This window comes from Cydia splendana, chromosome 19 (genome assembly GCF_910591565.1).
Source record: "Cydia splendana chromosome 19, ilCydSple1.2, whole genome shotgun sequence".
Classification (NCBI taxonomy): domain Eukaryota; kingdom Metazoa; phylum Arthropoda; class Insecta; order Lepidoptera; family Tortricidae; genus Cydia; species Cydia splendana.
Genome location: NC_085978.1, coordinates 5,969,383 through 5,987,778, shown reverse-complemented (window position 1 = coordinate 5,987,778; position 18,396 = coordinate 5,969,383). Strand labels below are relative to the sequence as shown.

Sequence of the window (18,396 nt, the reverse complement as noted above, 5' to 3'; positions counted from 1 at the left end):
AATTATCTCAAGAACATTCACGAGACGTGAACAGGACACAGTAAATGTCAATGGATCGTTCACCATCGTATATATTTAAGTAAAACAATCACAAGGTTTTCCTGTTTTTAGGGTTCCGTACCCAAAGGGTAAAACGGGACCCTATTACTAAGACTTCGCTGTCCGTCCGTCCGTCCGTCCGTCCGTCCGTCTGTCACCAGGCTGTATCTCACGAACCGTGATAGCTAGACAGTTGAAATTTTCACAGATGATGTATTTCTGTTGCCGCTATAACAACAAATACTAAAAACAGAATAAAATAAAGATTTAAATGGGGCTCCCATACAACAAACGTGATTTTTGACCAAAGTTAAGCAACGTCGGGAGTGGTCAGTATTTGGATGGGTGACCGTTTTTTTTTTTGCTTTTTTTTGTTTTTGTTTTTTTTTTCATTATGGTACGGAACCCTTCGTGCGCGAGTCCGACTCGCACTTGCCCGGTTTTTTTTTACTTTTTTTCTAAGGATAAATTTAATTATCACCATGGTCACCCTACAACATCTAATTAATAATGATCAAGCATCTTTAACTGTTATGACAGGACTTTGATTATGAAGAAATTAATTGTCATACTTGAGTGCAATACGATGTTTCAAAAGGAGCCGACTCTGATGACATAGCTAGGTACCTACCTACAAATTGACATTGGTCACGGATAACTAAGTATGACAGCGCCCCTAAACAGAGGGCTCCTCCTATGCACCTTCCCTATAGCGTTAGTCATGCTCACATCTCCTGAATCACCATGTATACAACTAGAAAGTTGACATTTTATGAGTGTGATAAAAATGAGGGGGTCTCCAATAAAAATTGTAACCTTTAGGTTTTATTTTTTAAGGTAAGTAGTAATATAACACTATGAGTACAGCAGGCACTATCACGTGGCCAAAAATACATTAAAAAACCGGCCAAGAGGATGTTCAGTGTAGAGTTTCGTTTCCGTAGTTACCCCTCCGTCAAAATAGACTTTTTACAAAAACTAAAAAACGGCTTCACCGATCGAATTCGCTGTAGTTTTTCTTGAAAGTCTATACTAAGCTTTTTGGACCCATGGTTCCAAAGTTAGAGGGGGGCGGGGGCACATTTTTTTACGAGTTTGTTGGCGTAACTGATTTATATATCCATGCCGAATTTCAGCAGTCTAGCACTAACGATCTCGGAGCAAAGCCGCGGACGGACAGACAGACACAGACAAACGGACATGGCGAAAGTATACTTTAAGGGTTCCTAGTTGACTACGGAATCCTACAAAAATGTTCTGCATGAGTCGGTCTCAAGGTAAAATTGTGTTGATACTACGGAACTCTCGGGGCGTGAGTCCGCCTCGCACTTGGGCGGTTTTCTATCAGGTAAATAAAATACTGGAATGTGTTGTTATGTGGTTGTTATCTTATCATAGGAAAATCCTTATCATCAACAGTTGATAACTAACTAGCCACATTCCGTTTTATTTCAGACTAGCTGTGCCCGCGGCTCCGCCCGCGTGGAATTCGGGCTGTGTCAGTAAGCGGCTAATTTCTAATCCTAATTTCTCTCCCTCTCCCCTGGAGGCGGAACTTGAAGTAAAGTTGACAGATGGATTGCTAGAGGACTGTAGTCCAGATAAAATATTTTACAATTAGGTACCACTAAATAAAACTACACTCCAAAGTCAATAGTTTTTTCGCCCTTATTCAAATTTTACACGTGACTTAAACGACAGAGTAGTAGGTGTATATCGGACGATACAGTACCTAAGCCGTAAAGGGGCCCACTGATTAACAGTCCGCCGGACGGTATCGGCCTGTCAGTTCTGCGGACGCTCCCTAGGGTCATCAAGATTACATTGATTTTTTTGGTTAATTGAGTGACGTTCATTGCCGCATTACAGCTGAGAATGGAAATTAATCACATCATTTTATCACGACAATTGACCACTGTCACTGCGGCACTCCGCAGTAGTAACGTTGCAACAGAGTACCTATAATGCTGCTGCAGTCGCCACTCGAATGTCACCTTAACATATCTTAGAATGTTATTGAAAACGCGAGCGAAGCGAGCGCGAAAATATTTCGATATAAAAACGCAATTTTATAGACAGTTGTACATTTTTACTTTTAGTATGGAAATCAGTCACATAATTTTATCACTAAATTTGACAGTACTGCAGCAGTAACGTTGCAACAGAGTAATACTGCTGCAGTCGCCATACCTTAGAAAGTGATTTAAAACGCGAGCGAAGCGAGCGCGAAAATTTTTCGATATAAAAACGCAATTTGATAGACAGATAGTTGTACATTTTTACTTATAGTATGGAAATCAGTCACATCATTTTATCACGAAAATTGTCAGTGCTACAGCCGTAACGTTGTAACAGAGTAATGCTGCTGCAGTCGCCATATGTTAGAAATAGATTGTAAACGCGAGCGAAGCGAGCGCGAAATTTTTTCGATATAAATATGCAATTGGATGGACAGTTGTACATTTTTACTTTTAGTATGGAAATCAGTCACATAATTTTATAACGAAAATTGACAGTGCTGCAGCAGCAACGTTTCAACAGAGTAATGCTGCTGCAGTCGCCATATCTTAAAAAGATATTGAAAACGCGAGCGAAGCGAGCGCGAAAAATTTTCGATATAAAAACGCAATTTGATAGACAGTTGTACATTTTTACTTTTAGTATGGAAATCAGTCACATCATTTTATCACGAAAATTGACAGTGCTACAGCAGTAACGTTGCAACAGAGTAATGCTGCTGCAGTCGCCATATCTTAGAAAGTTATTTAAAACGCGAGCGAAGCGAGCGCGAAAATTTTTCGATATAAAAACGCAATTTGATAGACAGTTGTACATTTTTACTTTTAATATGGAAATCAATCACATCATTTTATCACGAAAATTGACAGTGCTGCAGCAGCAACGTTGCAACAGAGTAATGCTGCTGCAGTCGCCATACCTTAGAAAGTTATAGAAAACGCGAGCGAAGCGAGCGCGAAAATTTTTCGATATAAAAACGTAATTTGATAGACAGTTTAATTAATTTATTATAAATGTTAAAAACTCTACCATAAAATAATACTGCTTAAATGAAGTCTTAAGTAATAAAAAAAAAAAACATTAAAACTAACTATGAATTAAAGATTTAAAAACTAAACTAAAATTAAAATAAACCTACTTAAAAATTTAACTAATACTTATAATATTATATAAAAACTAAATTATACTAATAGACAGTTGTACATTTTTACTTTTAATATGGAAATCAATCACATCATTTTATCACGAAAATTGACAGTGCTGCAGCAGTAACGTTGCAACAGAGTAATGCTGCTGCAGTCGCCATATATTAGAAAGTGATTTAAAACGCGAGCGAAGCGAGCGCGAAAATTTTTCGATATAAAAACGCAATTTGATAGACAGATAGTTGTACATTTTTACTTTTAGTATGGAAGTCAGTCACATCATTTTATCACGAAAATTTACAGTGCTGCAGCAGCAACGTTGCAACAGAGTAATGCTGCTGCAGTCGCCATATCTTAGAAAGTTATTGAAAACGCGAGCGAAGCGAGCGCGAACATTTTTCGATATATTATTAATTTATTAAATCAACATAATTATTCAATTATTTTTGTTGATATCCGTGTCTTCTAAACTTAGAGTTAATTTGGCAAAATCTTTCCTCGGTGGCTTATTCATGTCACAACGTATTAAATTCAGCGCCATCTGTTAGTTTAGAAAAAAGTTTGCCCCTCCTTCCTAAGTAGCGCCATAAGATTCAGGGGCAAACTTAAGTCAATCGAGTGTTGTGGCTACCCCCCCCTTTTAGGGGTTGAATTTTTATAGCCTATAACCTGGCCTGGGATTTTCTCAACAGATTAGTAAAGTTTTCATCAAAATCCGTTCAGCCGTTTTCACGTGATGCGCGTTCAAATAAACAGACAAACAGATAAACAGATAAACAGACAAACAGACAAAAATTCTAAAAACTTTTGGAACGTGTTCTGTTATCGATTCTAAGTATCCCCAGCCAAGTTTTTTTCAAATATCTTCCATGTACAGACTTTCGACCGTCTTCAGCTTTATTATATGTATATGTATAGATTTAGAAATATTATAAGTTTTATAACCTCAAACAGTAGTGGTAACTTTTTCCTCTATAATTAAATCTGAGTATACTATGCACTGAATTATAGTGTCGTTTACATATTATTGTACCGCAATTTTAGATTATCATAGAGGAACCCTACCATTTCTGAAGAAAAAGTTAGTTAGAATAGAGTCTGGGCGGAAAGAGTCGTGAAATGTATGCATACATCCCACGGGATCCAATACATTCTACGACACTTCTCTTTCCGCACACACTCTACCACTAATTTTGAGACGAAAGTAATTTAAATAATAGCGGCTTAACGTATTAGTAGTCAGTCAATATCTGGGAGACCGAGCTATGCTCTGAAAACATATAAAAACTCAAAAATGCACGTTTTCCCAGGGATAAGACCTAGCTAGATCGATTTTTCGCCCCCGAAAACCCCCATATAGCAAATTTCATCGAAATCGTTAGAGCCGTTTCCGAGATTCGCGAAATATACCTATATAATAAATAAATAAATATACAAGAATTGCTCATTTAAAGGTCTTCAGACTTCAGATTTTGATAACATTTGATGGATAGATAGGTATAGAGTCGCCTAATCTGTACAATTACCTAAGCGCAATTTCATATCCAAAAACTTCCTCTGAGTGCCGAAATAGTACATTGTGTATTAAGGGCGGGAAATAAGAAATTACGAACGAGTGTCAATTTTAAGCCCGACGCGAAGCGAGGGCTTAAAATGTTCACGAGTTCGGAATTTCTTTACCGCCCGTGGCACACACAATGTTTTTCATCACACTTGTAAGGAAAAAAAGGAGAATTAATAAAAACAAACTTCTGTATAAAACACTTTTCCGCCCTAGGGCGAAAATTTCAATTTCCCGCCCGCAAGCCCTACGTGTAAATAAGTGTTTTTCATCACACTTGCTCGGAAAAGATTTTTTCCGCCCTAGGGCGAAAAATTCAATTTCCCGCCCGCAAGCCCTACGTGTAAATACATCTTTTCCGAGCAAGTGTGATGAAAACGTATTATTCGTAACACAACGGAAAATTAAAGACATACTCGTATTTTTCAGAACAAATTGTGATTTTGTATTTATTTCGTCTAGAATGAGGAGCTCTTCAAATCAGTCAAAATTTATCCGAATCTAACGAAAAAAAAATCATCGATAATATAAAAATCGGCCCAACAACGTTTCCTACGTAGACACCTACGTTAAGTAGGTCGATTTCGTTTGAATAAATAACCGGCCCTTAGAATTCTCATTATAATTAGTAGCACAGTCAAACGAGAAAAGTCAGTATGACTAGTAAGGTGGGCGTGAGTGGGAAATGATGATTCGCAGTCGTTTTTCGAACATTCTACCGGATTAAGGTGTTTTTCTTTTTTTAATAAATATATTTAAAAATACAAAAAAAGTGTTGGCACAATTTTTAAGTTATTTAGAACGGCGAAGTGGTTTTTCAACGTGTGGTTTTATTCTGCGAGGTCCAATTGGTGTGGTGGTTTAGGTTTTAAAGTAGGCGGGTTAAGCCGGAAAAAAGGGTAATTAGAAGGAAACGAAACATAACTATGGCGCGTCATGCGAAACTTGCGACGGGAGATAGGGATATCGCGCAGAATAAAGGGGTATAAACGTTTTTCTCAATTTGCCCTTAATTAAAACGTATAACAATTCAATATAAAAACTACACATTTGTAGGTATACCTATTATTGTTGTTGTCCTAAGGCAGAGGGCCTTTACAAACTCGCGCCACGATCTTCAGCGACCCGTGTAGGTAGGTCAGGACGCCCGGACCCACGGCTACTGTCCGGCGGTTTCCTACCGAAGGCGATGGTTGCATTATTCCATTCCCCTCATCGATGTATCGCTACCCCCGGTATCGCTGGTGTGACATGGTGGAGGCGGATCTGCGCGAACTTCGAGTCAACTATTAGCGAGAGACAGGACCGAGAAAAGTGGCGCTGTCTTGTGTCGGAGGCTAAGTCTCATTTTGGATCGCTGAGCCAACGGAGTGAGTGAATAGTATGTCCCATCCATCTCCAATAGAACAATAATTTGTCCACAGAATGTATCCGTCAGGAAGAGTAAACGACTCCGTGCACTGGTTCATGGGCGAGCTAACGTCCAGGGTGGTCGCGGAGTCGGGGACACCCTCCGACGTACACCATCTCGGGAAAATCCTGCTGCGGAGCCTGAAGGATTATCCGGACTTCGTTTTACAGGTGAGAATACTTAACACCCACCCACACCCATGACACCCAACGCATCACACCCGCTCGGAATGCTTTCTTTATTTTTTGAAATAAGCGTCAGTATGCATAATTCGTTTTTAACCTCTAGAGCGTAGTCTTGATGCATATTTGGATTAGTTTCTTCATAGACTTAGACTTCACTTTTCTTCACTTGACAGCAAAGTTTGTTCGCCTCTTGCGTCTAGAAACCCTCACAACGATTAAAATTCTACTTTTTCAACCACTACATGCGCATGCTCTCGTAATTGAAGTATTTCACATGCTCTGGTCTCAACTTTGGGTGGTATACCATTTTTGTCTCACATGTTTGCTTAATTAGAGAGTAAGATGCAATGACATTGGACAAAGATATTGGGCAGATCATGACAGATGGAATACCACCCTTACGCATGAGGGGTAAACAATAACTCGAATGTTAAAGTCAGTTTATAGGTATCTGCAGACATTGAGCGTCCCAGACACGTACCGTGACAGACAATAGTAGATTGTTAACCAAGGGTGGAAAGTGAACCGTATATCACCCGAGATATTTTGGCGCTCGAACAAAGTGAGAGCGCCAATAGTTCGAGGGTGAGATTGTTACTTTTACCCGAGTTAAACACTCTACTTTTCATTTCGACTATGAGGAAAGTTAAACACAAGAAAATATTTTGACAGTTAAGAGAATTAGGGACTGGAATTGGCGCCAATTTGATCGGACAAAAATCTAAAACCATAGACAAACCGATCTTAAATTGGGATGAGTCCGAAATGGTCTTAATGTATATGCGCCTTAAAAAAATGAAACTAAATCAATGAATGTAATGTAATGGTAGTATTTTAAACATTCATCGTCATTTAAGTACCTAAATATTTATGTTTATTTCATACATTTAAGTATTAAATACAAGTATCCACAAAGTTCTCCACTCCAAAATTGTATCTCCCAATATTCTGTCCCTAGTTACATTTAATACCCCCCGGTTCAGGTCCCGTGCCCCAAAGACTTTTGCTCTACAAGTGTATAAAAATAATACTTCATTTTACAACCCTATTGTAAGAATGTGCCGTCTGTACAACGACCTGGTATCTAAACATAGCCATATTGATATATTCAACTCAAGATTTGCAATCTTTCGGAAACAGCTAGGTTATGGAAGTTCTTTGCCATCGATCACCATTACATTAAGTTTCATTAATGTCTTTAATTTCCTCATTATGTGAATTATTATGTTTTGTGCCTAAAATTGTATTATTGTGTAATTAAGTTAGTCTGTATAGTAGTCTTAGTATAGTTGTAGTTTTCGCTCTAATATTTGTTTCATGATGTGCATACATGCTTTGGATGGCATTCCCAACCAAAAACCTGCTCTAAAAAGAATTATTCCATTCCATTATTTTATTTTTATACGATGATTTGTATTCTTCTGCTTTCATAAGTAATAGTTACTAATTTATATAAAGCGTTTTTCAATCAAAAGACATGTCAAGATCTATTCCATGTAATAAATGTTATGTTTTGTGTGCCTAATAAAAAAAAAAAAAACAAGTAGTACCTACAATTTTTCATAATAATGCAATGCAATTGACATCCAATTTCGATAATACTTGGTCTGAAATGCCGAAGCTAATATGAGAGCTTTTATTTGAATAATATGGCATATATGACTGTGAGTCGTTGCTCGAAATACAAATTTTAAAATAGTTATTTGTACAACAAGAGATCAAAGTTTGATATTTCTTCGAGTGCTTATTTTGAGTACCGTGCAAGCGAAAGATTCTATAATAGATCGCTATTCTCTCTGAGAATCTAATTTAGAATCTTGAGCGTAGTAAGGGATTCAAAAGCGCACGAGATGTAAATAACTTTGATCTCGTGTAGTACACAAAATTTTTCACCCTAAGCAGTGAGAATAACATACCTAGAGGGACAGAGATAATAGAACCCAAGTATATCGAACTTGTATTAGACCCCGCATGTTGAAATGACATTTGACTATAAAGGTAACTTGAATGTCATTTTGTCTCACTCAGTGAGCAAAATGCGATTTTGCTCACTGAGTGAGACAAAATGACTCAGTGAGCAAAATCGCATTTTGCTCACTGTTTTTAAGAAGCAAAGTACCCTTGTTCGAGCTGCTGAGGTGAAAAAATACCTTCCACCCGGCTATCAGCCTATGAAAGGTGAACTTTCCGAACAGGCCGCGTAGCCAAGATGCCAATCGCTTACGCTCCGTAGCGATCGAAACGCAACTGTCACTGTCGCGCTAATATGGAAGAGTGATAGAGAGACATAATGCTTTTCGTTGTCGAAGCGATAGCGATTGTAACCTTGGCTAGGCCGGCAGGAGAGATGAAAATTAATATTTTTCATTACGTGCTGTTGGCGTCTGCGCGGCCGTGTAACGATAGATATTGTATGTAGGTACCTATCTAAATACGTTAGTCGACACAGACACTGTATAAGAATATTATTTGGTCTGCCACGGCACGTGTCTGGCACGCTCAATTTCTATAGATATAAACGGACCTTTAAACGAATAACGGTAAATAAACTTCATTAGCTATGCTATGACATTCAGATACGCACGATCCCAATTCTACGGTGACCATAAAATTTTACGAGTTTTCAAATGCACATAATACGGTTGCTAATGCTAAGCCCGACATTTTTAATGGGAATACCTGGGTTGAATTGGGCCCAGGTATTCAAAATTATAAATTCAAATTGTACATTTTTAAAAGGCAACATTATTTAAGTAGGTAATAAAATAACAACTCGACAATACCATACTTAACTGCGCCACGGCACTATTATAGAGCTGGACTAAGCTTAATCTACAGATTGTGTAGTGACAAAGTGTGGAAATGCGACCACAGGCGTCAAAGTTCTATATAGATACCTACCTGTGATATATATTAATAGTAGCACTTCCACTCACACTCACACGTGAGTTGAAAATAAGTGCAGCTTAGAAAGAGTCTAGCCATATGACTTCTCTTAATATAATTTTCTCGTGCTGAATTCAACCCCTAATTCCAAGTATCCTTTAGATAGACGGGGCAACCGGCGAATCAGAAACCAATGGCTCAGTCCTCGAGAGGACAGTTCGCTGCGCCATCGCCCTCAAGAGCCTGGGTCTCCAGCGCGGTGACGTCATCACCCTCATGGCTCCGAACCACATCGACCTGGCCATACCGTTCTACGCGGCGCTCTACCTGGGAGTCATTGTGTCACCTATTGACAGGACTTTGGGTGTTGGTGAGTATCCAGGATATGGTGGTTGCACTGTTATTGTCCAGCGTGTCATGTCATGCCACTGTAAGTACCTAGGTACGGGAGTATTACATATTTCCTAGAAATTTACAGCGATGTCAGCCAATAAAAGCCCGATACCTAGTCGTACTGTCTTCTAGATTAGGTACATAGTCATCAGCAGAAGTTGCTAAGGGGCTGTCCATAAATTACGTCATCGATTTTTGACGATTTTTGACCCCCCCCCCCCCCCCTATAATCATCCAAAAATCATGCTTCAAATGACCCCATTTCCTCCTACTTCATGCTACCGTCATCCGATGCCCAGACCCCCCCCCCCCCCCTAAATTGAAATGACGTAATTTATGAATAGCCCCTAAGCGGGCGAGGTGTTCAAAATTCCCTTTACACCTTCTTATTCTCTTAACAATAAAGTCGCGACAAGATCATTTTGAACACCTGGCCAGCTTAGCAACTTCTGCTGCTGACTGTACACTAATCACATACAATCAACACACCGTAGGTATTCGAGATTGTTGATAAAGTTTAAAAGCCTCGGCTAACATTAAAGTTTTTAAACACCGATTAACCTCTTCTCTCTATGTTGAATAAGGTAATAAAGTCCTAAACATTTTTTTAGATGAACTCCAACGAACTTTCGAAGTGACCAGACCCAAGGTGGTCTTCTTCCAAAGCGACCGAGCCCCAGATGTGCAGCTAGCTCTGAGCGGAATCGAGTCGGATGCCTTCATAGTCACCTTTGATACAGCCGACCGGCTTAGCTTCCCTGAATTCTTGGGGAAGTATGGGGGTAAAGGCCCTCTTGATGAGTTCAAGTAAGTTTCTATAAAAGTAAGTAGGTACCTATTTATATAAATTTAAAAAGTCGAAATAAAATGCGGTCTGAAAACAACTAGGTACAGATTTATAGCAGTAAGCGGGACCCGTTGTTCGTAGAACTGGCGGAGAGGGCTGTGACAGAAAAGTTCTGGAGTATCTGGCCGCATTTTGGCAGTGTCAGCTGGACAAGACCCTGTCAAAGTGGATCTGATCAAGCTCAGAGGGAATTTAAAGGGGCTCACAGATTACCAGTTCGCCGGACGATATCAGCCTGTCAGTTGTTCGGACTTTCGGAGCTGTCAAATTTTGCGTTTAACTGACAGGCCGATATCGTCCGGCGAACTGGTAATCAGTGGGCCCCTTAACGCTTAGCTTACTGCATCTAAATATGAACAAACAACGAAAACAGTTTTTTGTCGATAATCGTCGTATGATTAGAATCAAGTTACGATACTGAAAACTCTTTTTTAGGCCCACAGATTTCAACCCAGAAGACACCATTGCCCTCCTATTAGCCACCAGCGGATCTACTGGACTGCCAAAAAGTGCTGCTGCCACTCATAAGAATTTAGCGATCACAGCACCATACGATTGGTAAGCACCAAGAAACAGTTCAAGTTTCGTTCATGATGTCAGAATATTTTAGTTAGAAATTTTTTAATTCGGTTTTTTATCTAGGATCCGACACACGAAGTTCCCAAGCCCTACCAAGATGATATTCATCATATCACCCCTGCAATGGCTCACTGCGATGGCAATGTTCCTGACGTCTCCGATCATGCGAATTACCAGGCTGCAGTCATCGCACACTTTAACGCAGAAACACACTTATGAGCTTATCAACAATTATAAGGTAGGTGCCTACTTAAAGGGGCCCACTGATGATTACCAGTTCTCCGGACGATATCAGCCTGTGAGTTGTTCGGAACTGTCACCTTTTGCGTTTAAATGACAGGCTGATATCGTCCGGCGAACTGGTAATCAGTGGGCCCCTTTAGAGTGTATGCTCGAGCAGCGATGTCCATTTTAAACAAATATAATTATGCATGGGGCCTCAATGCACGCAGTTCAAATCCCTGCACGCCCAGCCGAAAGCGCCGCTGGTCGCACGCCACAGAAATAGATATGTATTTTAAGCCTCTTCTTTGAAGGATATATTATTTGACCTTAACTACATTTTATTGCAGCCAACCTTCAAGATAGTGAGTCCGACGTTTCTGACCACGCTTATAACACCGGAGGGTTGTGAGGAGTGCGACTTCAGCTGTTTCGAGACAATCGTTATAGGTGGCAGCGCTGTTACAGCTGACCTGATACAGGAAATTAAGGTACTAACCAGGGATGTTGCCGATGCAGATTTTTTGACATCCGCGGATGCGACATACAAAAAAATATTTTTTTTAAATGTTTAATTTAACACGATTCTAGCTGGGTAAAGTAATAGGGGGCTGTATATTGAGGATATTTATGGTATTTATACAATCATTTGTGGCTTATATTTGAAGTTATCGCTTTCGGAAAATAAAAACGCAAGATGGTGATGACAATCATGGTATGGTAATGACTCTTTTATAGACGGTAATGACACTGCATGTACGGTAATGACGATTTGGGAACTAATTTATATATGTATTAAAAACGTATTAAAAAAACAAAAACTTTTTTTAATTGTAAGGCTTTAGAACTTCAATAAACATTACAAATAACATGTTTTTGAACATAAGACTAGCTACATAAATTATTTTTAGAAAATTATAAAAAATACATTTTAATCCATATATATAAATAAATATATAACAAGTATTTTTATTGTATAATTTTAAATAATTTGTATTCCGAAATAGGCAATTTATGTATTCATTTATTTTTTTGTGTTTTTTCAATGTTAAATCATATTAACAATATTGTACTCTTATTATCAGTTTAAACCCGCATCTTCTTTTATCTACTGCATAACTTGGTATTTATATCATATTATAAAATTGCTGGCTTACCAGTGAGCTTAATTTTTATGATATTTTACTTTTTTTTTTGATAATTTGATTCATTGCATAAGTTTGTATTTTTGTTGTTTTAAAAATTAACATTAAAAATAGCTATAATGATTTAAATCCATATGTTGTTTAATAGCTAAACATTAATATATAATCAGTGTTTTATAAGTTGCAAGACCCCTACTTGTAATACATGTCATAAGTTACAAAATGTTAGGTATTGGGTCCGGTGACTACCCAATGGTATAATTATTAATTGCTGTAATTATATACACCAATTAATATAATATTATCAAAAAACATAAGGCCATCACGATAGTGAGCCAGTACCGTAGCCTATGGTCGCTTAAAACTTAATATATGTTGCTTGTTTAAATACTTTGTTTTAACACGACTAACATGCAATTACAGACGTTCCTGTTACCGACTTGGTCGACATCCGCATCCGCATGAGCTCCGCATTGATTTTATGCGGATGCGGATGCAGATGCGGATGTTGAAAATAATGCGGAAGTTCCGCGGATGCGGATGCGAATATTCGCATCATCCCTGGTACTAACAGCGACCCTCCGAACTGTACTCTTTACAAATTGACAATAACAGTGTGATGTAAACAATTGTACCATACTTAACATTAATATACTTATTACGCAGTTCTTACTCCTTTGAACGCAATGTCTATCCTGTGCGGCGCGTCGTCGTGAACCTTGTCTGACTGAATGCAGGAAGGTTAATTTAGGGATGTAGCCACGCACGTCAGTTGACGTCTTTGGTGGTCAAATGATTATTAAGCAAAAGAAGTTCTAGCTTAGATGATGCAACTTTAGGATAAAGTCCCGTTGGTAATCTGTCGACTAGCGACCGAAAGACAAATTTCTCACCAAATTGCGATTTTCCACAATTTTTCGCAAAAACAATATCCTAAAATTTGTTGTCGCCTTTATTTAACTGACAATTCTTAAATGAATAAATGAATGAAAAATGAACTATAAAAAAATGAAATGAATGACCATTCTTAGACCTTATTGCTACGAAATAAAGTCTACCAACGATCAGTTTGAGTCCATCTAAGCTAACTTTGCATCGACTTGAACAGAACAAAGTGAGGCAGTGTCATTAAAAACGTCAGGTTTTCATATAAATTTAATATTAATGCTGACATTAACACACTTTGTAATGACAAAGTGCAAATGCCATGCAGTTAGCTTGGTCCGACTCTAAATGTGTTGCTTATGGCTCCTCTACACAATGGGCTATAATACTGGCCCATTAAGATGGGCCATCGTGTAGAGGGTAGTGGTGTGGGATGGCTTATGGCGCGGCGGGATGGCGATGGGATGGCCACGGTGTCGGTTTTTTATCCACACATCAAAGGTAGTGGGCCAGCGACATTGCGTACGCACAGGGGCGTATTTACCCTAGGGCCATCCGGGCCATGGCCCGGGGCGCCAACCCCCGGGGGCGGCATATGCCGCCCCTGGCGGATTGCATTTTGTTTTTCTTCCTTGAGTTCTGGGGCGGCGAAACGTGCCAATGCCCGGGGCGCCAAATTACAAAATACGCCCCTGCGTACGCATCTACACGTGGCCCATTCTACCATCGTCTGGCCATCTCGCTGGTCCAGCGCTGGACCATCGTGTAGAGGAGCCATTACAGGATCATAACATTGTTTTAGAGAGCAGCGCCGCGCACAGAGGTACTGAAAGGGTATGGAATGAGCGAAGTCACGTCTTTGGTGTTTATAAATGAAGGTTTGAACCCCGGCTCTGCCACCGTCGGGAAACCTATGGGCTGTTTGCAGTACAGGGTATGTTGATAAATCCACATATTTTATTAAACCTGGCATAAAAGTGTTTTGAACAATCACATGTCATGTACAGTCGCCATCAGAGGCATCAGATATATCGGAGCGGCCGAGGTGCTCAAAAATATCTGAACACATACTCTGACGCCGTGACAATAAAGGTGTTCAGATATTTGTGAGCACCTCGGTCGCTCTGATATATCTGATGGCGACTGTACCTACATGTCACTAAAACGTGCTTAAAACCTATAACTTGAGGTCACGAACATGCTCATAGGCGTTCCCTCTCCCATACTCTAATACTGGAGAGAGCGCTGCTGCGAGAGAATTTTAGTTATATCTACGTCCGCGTTTAGACCTGTGCCCATCTACAGTCGGCAGCAGAAGTAGCTAAGCAGGCAAGCTGTTCAAAATGACCTTTACCCCCTTTTATTTCTTATGTGTTCAGTACCTACATTTTCGTCCTGACAACTCGCCCTCTAAGCAGCTTCTGCTGAAGATTGCCTAGATTAATTAGAAATATCAAAATTTAACCGATGCATCCAATGAGTAGTGCGACCTGCGGCATAGTATATTACCAAGTATAGTACCTTGTATAGTACCAAGAGAACGCCTATAGGTACCTAGTGGTCACTCACGACTCACGGTCTTCGTAAACGCTTCATATGAGGAGGGTAACGCTCTTCCTTTTACAGTTGATAGACGTGGAGACTCAAGAGGACATCTACGATCCATACAAGAACGGAGAGCTGTGGGTCAAAGGCCCTGGAATAATAAGGGAGTACTACAGAAACCCTGAAGCGACAGCAGAGGCTTTCGCCGAAGACCGTTGGTTCAAAACCGGAGACATGTTCTACAGGGATGAAAATTATAACTTTTTCTATGTGGAGCGAATTAAACTACTGCTTAAGTATATGAATCATCAAGTAAGTAACTAGTGTAACTGCCTACCTGTCCTAACAAAATCATCATCATCACAGGCCTTTCCGTCTATTGCAGACGATTTATGCATTGCTGTTTAGACAATGGGTTTGGTGACTGTGGAGGCCGATGCGTGAGCGGCACGACCTCCCACATTTTTGGCGGAGAAACCTGAGGTTCCAGTCCCGGTTTGCTTTCTGCGACCCCTTGTGCTATTTTTTCCTTCCATACATACTATCCAACAATCTGCGTACAGTAATCAACTTTTTTCAACTCGCCCCTCCTTAGGTCTGTCCCTTTGGGTATGCACTACAGGCAGTGGGAAGACACTCTTCCTTTCGGGCAAACTCGGCTCCGTTCGGCCCAGCATTGCTCCGAGCAATTATTAGGGTTGGCAACACTTGACGTCCTTTTACGTGCACGACCACAGATAAGATAATCACTTGAATTTTGACATCCCTAAATAGCCGAAAGGGATAGTGTCATACCTACATTAGAAAGCTATAGCATGATTCGTCCCCGAATTGCTGTCAAACTTCGGTTTTGTAGGAAGTGTCCTTTCTGTACTGTAGTACCTACTATTAAATTTATTCTGTGCTGTGCTACAGAAATATTTGTACAAAATACTACTACTTTGTTCTGATCAACAGATATCCCCAGTAGAACTAGAGAGAACAATCCGCCGGCACCCGGGAGTTCTAGACGTGGCCGTGACCGGTATACCGGACAAGCGCGGGGACTTACCGGTCGCTTGCGTGGTGCGGCGGCCAGGGCATGACGTCAGTGCCGAGGAGATCCAACAGCTGGTCAAAGGTATGTGACAAAAATCCGTCAACACTGGGGGGTGTTTGACGTGGCCGTGACCGGTATACCGGACAAGCGCGGAGACTTACCGGTCGCTTACGTTGTGCGGCGGCCAGGTCAAGATGTCAGTGCTGAGGAGATCCAACAGCTGGTTAAAGGTATGTATAGAATTAAATAGCGAAGATTCTTACCTAGCATAGGCTAATTTACTGATCGTGTAGGATTTGTTTTGTCGATTCAAATTTTGGATTTTTCAACGGCGGCGACGGCGTTAGAGCCAAATAGTAAAGCATATGTACATGTTTTTTCAACCGTCGCTTTGGGACACGCTTATCAACTGAGCTACCGAAGTTCACTGTTTTACACGGCTTAACATCGTGTAGCGACATATGCCGTAACGGCCAGGTCTTGACATGGCCCGACTGGCTTCGGCTAAGGCGACAACCATAGGTTGGAGCTGACACAGCGATCGGACCTTTCATTCCCACCTATGTTTTTCGCCTTAGCCGAAGCCAGTCGCGCAATGTCGTGGTCAGGCCGTAAGAGTAGGTACTACGTAAACTACTTTAAATGACACTGGTGTTTCCGACTTTTGTAACAGGCAAAGTCGTCTGCTTACATTTTTGTTGTTTTCAGAAAATTTGGCAGAAACAAAACAGCTAAGGGGAGGTGTGATATTCCTAGACGCAATACCACAAACGGCATCCACAAAGATCCATCGGAGAAAACTCAAGGAAATTGCTATACAAATGCTAACAAATTAAAAATTTATAATACCCGCTAAAACGGCGGGAATAAGTTGATAACTAAGGTAAATGTACGCTCCACCGAACGCTCAAAATCCGTCCGTATCACCGAATTTCTTCTATTTTAGGCTATAAGTCGATTACCTACAGCTGATATTTAGTTGCGTATTTTTTTTCCACGAGCTAAATACCTATCCCTTCCATTATGCCCCAGAGTCGGCCAATTTGTGCCGCAGTTGGGACGTGGCAACTGATCGAAACGGATCATCGCTGCCGATTGTCACTTTGTATGGGCAACCTTAAAGAAATCGTTAACAAGTTGCGTATATTTGTTAAGGTCATAAAACCTTTTAAAATTATTTCTGTGTTTCAAAGTATGGTTTTACAGTGTGATTACCTAATTAGTTTGTGTATTTTAGTAAATTTAATTAATATAGTGCAGTTATATTATTAGAAATTAAGCTTAATGTGAGTTCGGTGATGAGTATACCAACAATTTGATTGGAAGGTATTATCGAACAGCGTCCGGAATCAGGGAAAGCGTATGTTTTTGAAATTATTTTTCTAGTGGTGGATTACGAACTATTTAGATTAACTACGTAATTTCACAAATAAATTAATGTATTTGTAATTTTATGAGCAATTGCCGAACAACAAAAACCTATATAGATTATTATAAAACTGCGTTAGAAATGTTCATGTTTTACGACTTTTTGGCATCAAAATAAGGTTTTTGGCAAGACTGTTATCAAACAATAATTTTAGATATTTTACGTCAGTATTAGCCAGAATTTTATACATGTACGGTTTTGTAATGGATTCAAGTATTAAATTTAATAATATATTTGTAGTTATACCATATTGATTACGATTTAAATACTATTTTCAAAACCTGTTCGCGAAATAGGTTCCACATATTTTCCATGGTTCGTTCACCGAACGGCCGTTCGGTGAATGGTACCCATGGTCTCTGCTACCGAACTCATGTTGCGTTGGCCATGTTTCTATTCAACGTTCATTAGAATATCATCCTTATTACGATAACGGCTAGGTCGATATTTATATGTTTATTTTTTGTGACTATGATTTCAATGCCAGCGCTTCTCAAACTTTAGACATACTTACTGGACGCCTGATAATAGTCTCCGATTGTGAACAAAAAAACTCAATAAGATAATAAAAATAATACAGCAATAATATTTTATACAGGATGGTCCAAAACTTGACGTCCAAAATTTTTTTTGGACCCTCTCGTGGAGTGGGCGATTGTGACTTTATAAACTTTTAACTTTTGTTATGATATTCCGGGGTTCCCATACAGGGTGCCTAAAAAATAACTGCATTCCCATTGTCAGCGAGGTTTTGGGATTATACCGAGCAACTTTTACTATGGGACCAACCCCGAAATCGCGAAAAAAAATTTACCCTTCCATAGAAAATGGACCAATTAAAATGTATGAAACAGCCAAATTTTTTTTATACATATACGTACATGTTTTATAATTGTTGCATACCTACCTATTTGGTACGACTTATTTTTCAATAAAAAAAGACACGTCAAGATCGCTTACCGTCTTTCTAATGCTAAAAAACAAAGTATAGTAGGGGTTTAATACTGAACTACTAAAGTTTGAGCACCACTCAACACCATATTTTCATACAATTATTTCCTAGTTC

General features: G+C 39.6%; 1 protein-coding gene across 1 annotated transcript; it reads left to right on the top strand.

Annotated features, from left to right (window-relative positions):
* Positions 1–6,192: 6,192 nt before the first annotated feature.
* On the top strand, positions 6,193–16,745 carry LOC134799765 (luciferin 4-monooxygenase-like). The gene is made up of 10 exons (XM_063772177.1): positions 6,193–6,345; positions 9,409–9,616; positions 10,251–10,446; positions 10,922–11,044; positions 11,129–11,303; positions 11,638–11,778; positions 14,120–14,251; positions 14,944–15,174; positions 15,820–15,982; positions 16,610–16,745. The coding sequence occupies exons 1-10, from the start codon at positions 6,232–6,234 to the stop codon at positions 16,735–16,737; spliced, it is 1,611 nt and encodes a 536-aa protein (XP_063628247.1). The 5' UTR covers positions 6,193–6,231; the 3' UTR covers positions 16,738–16,745.
* Positions 16,746–18,396: the final 1,651 nt, after the last annotated feature.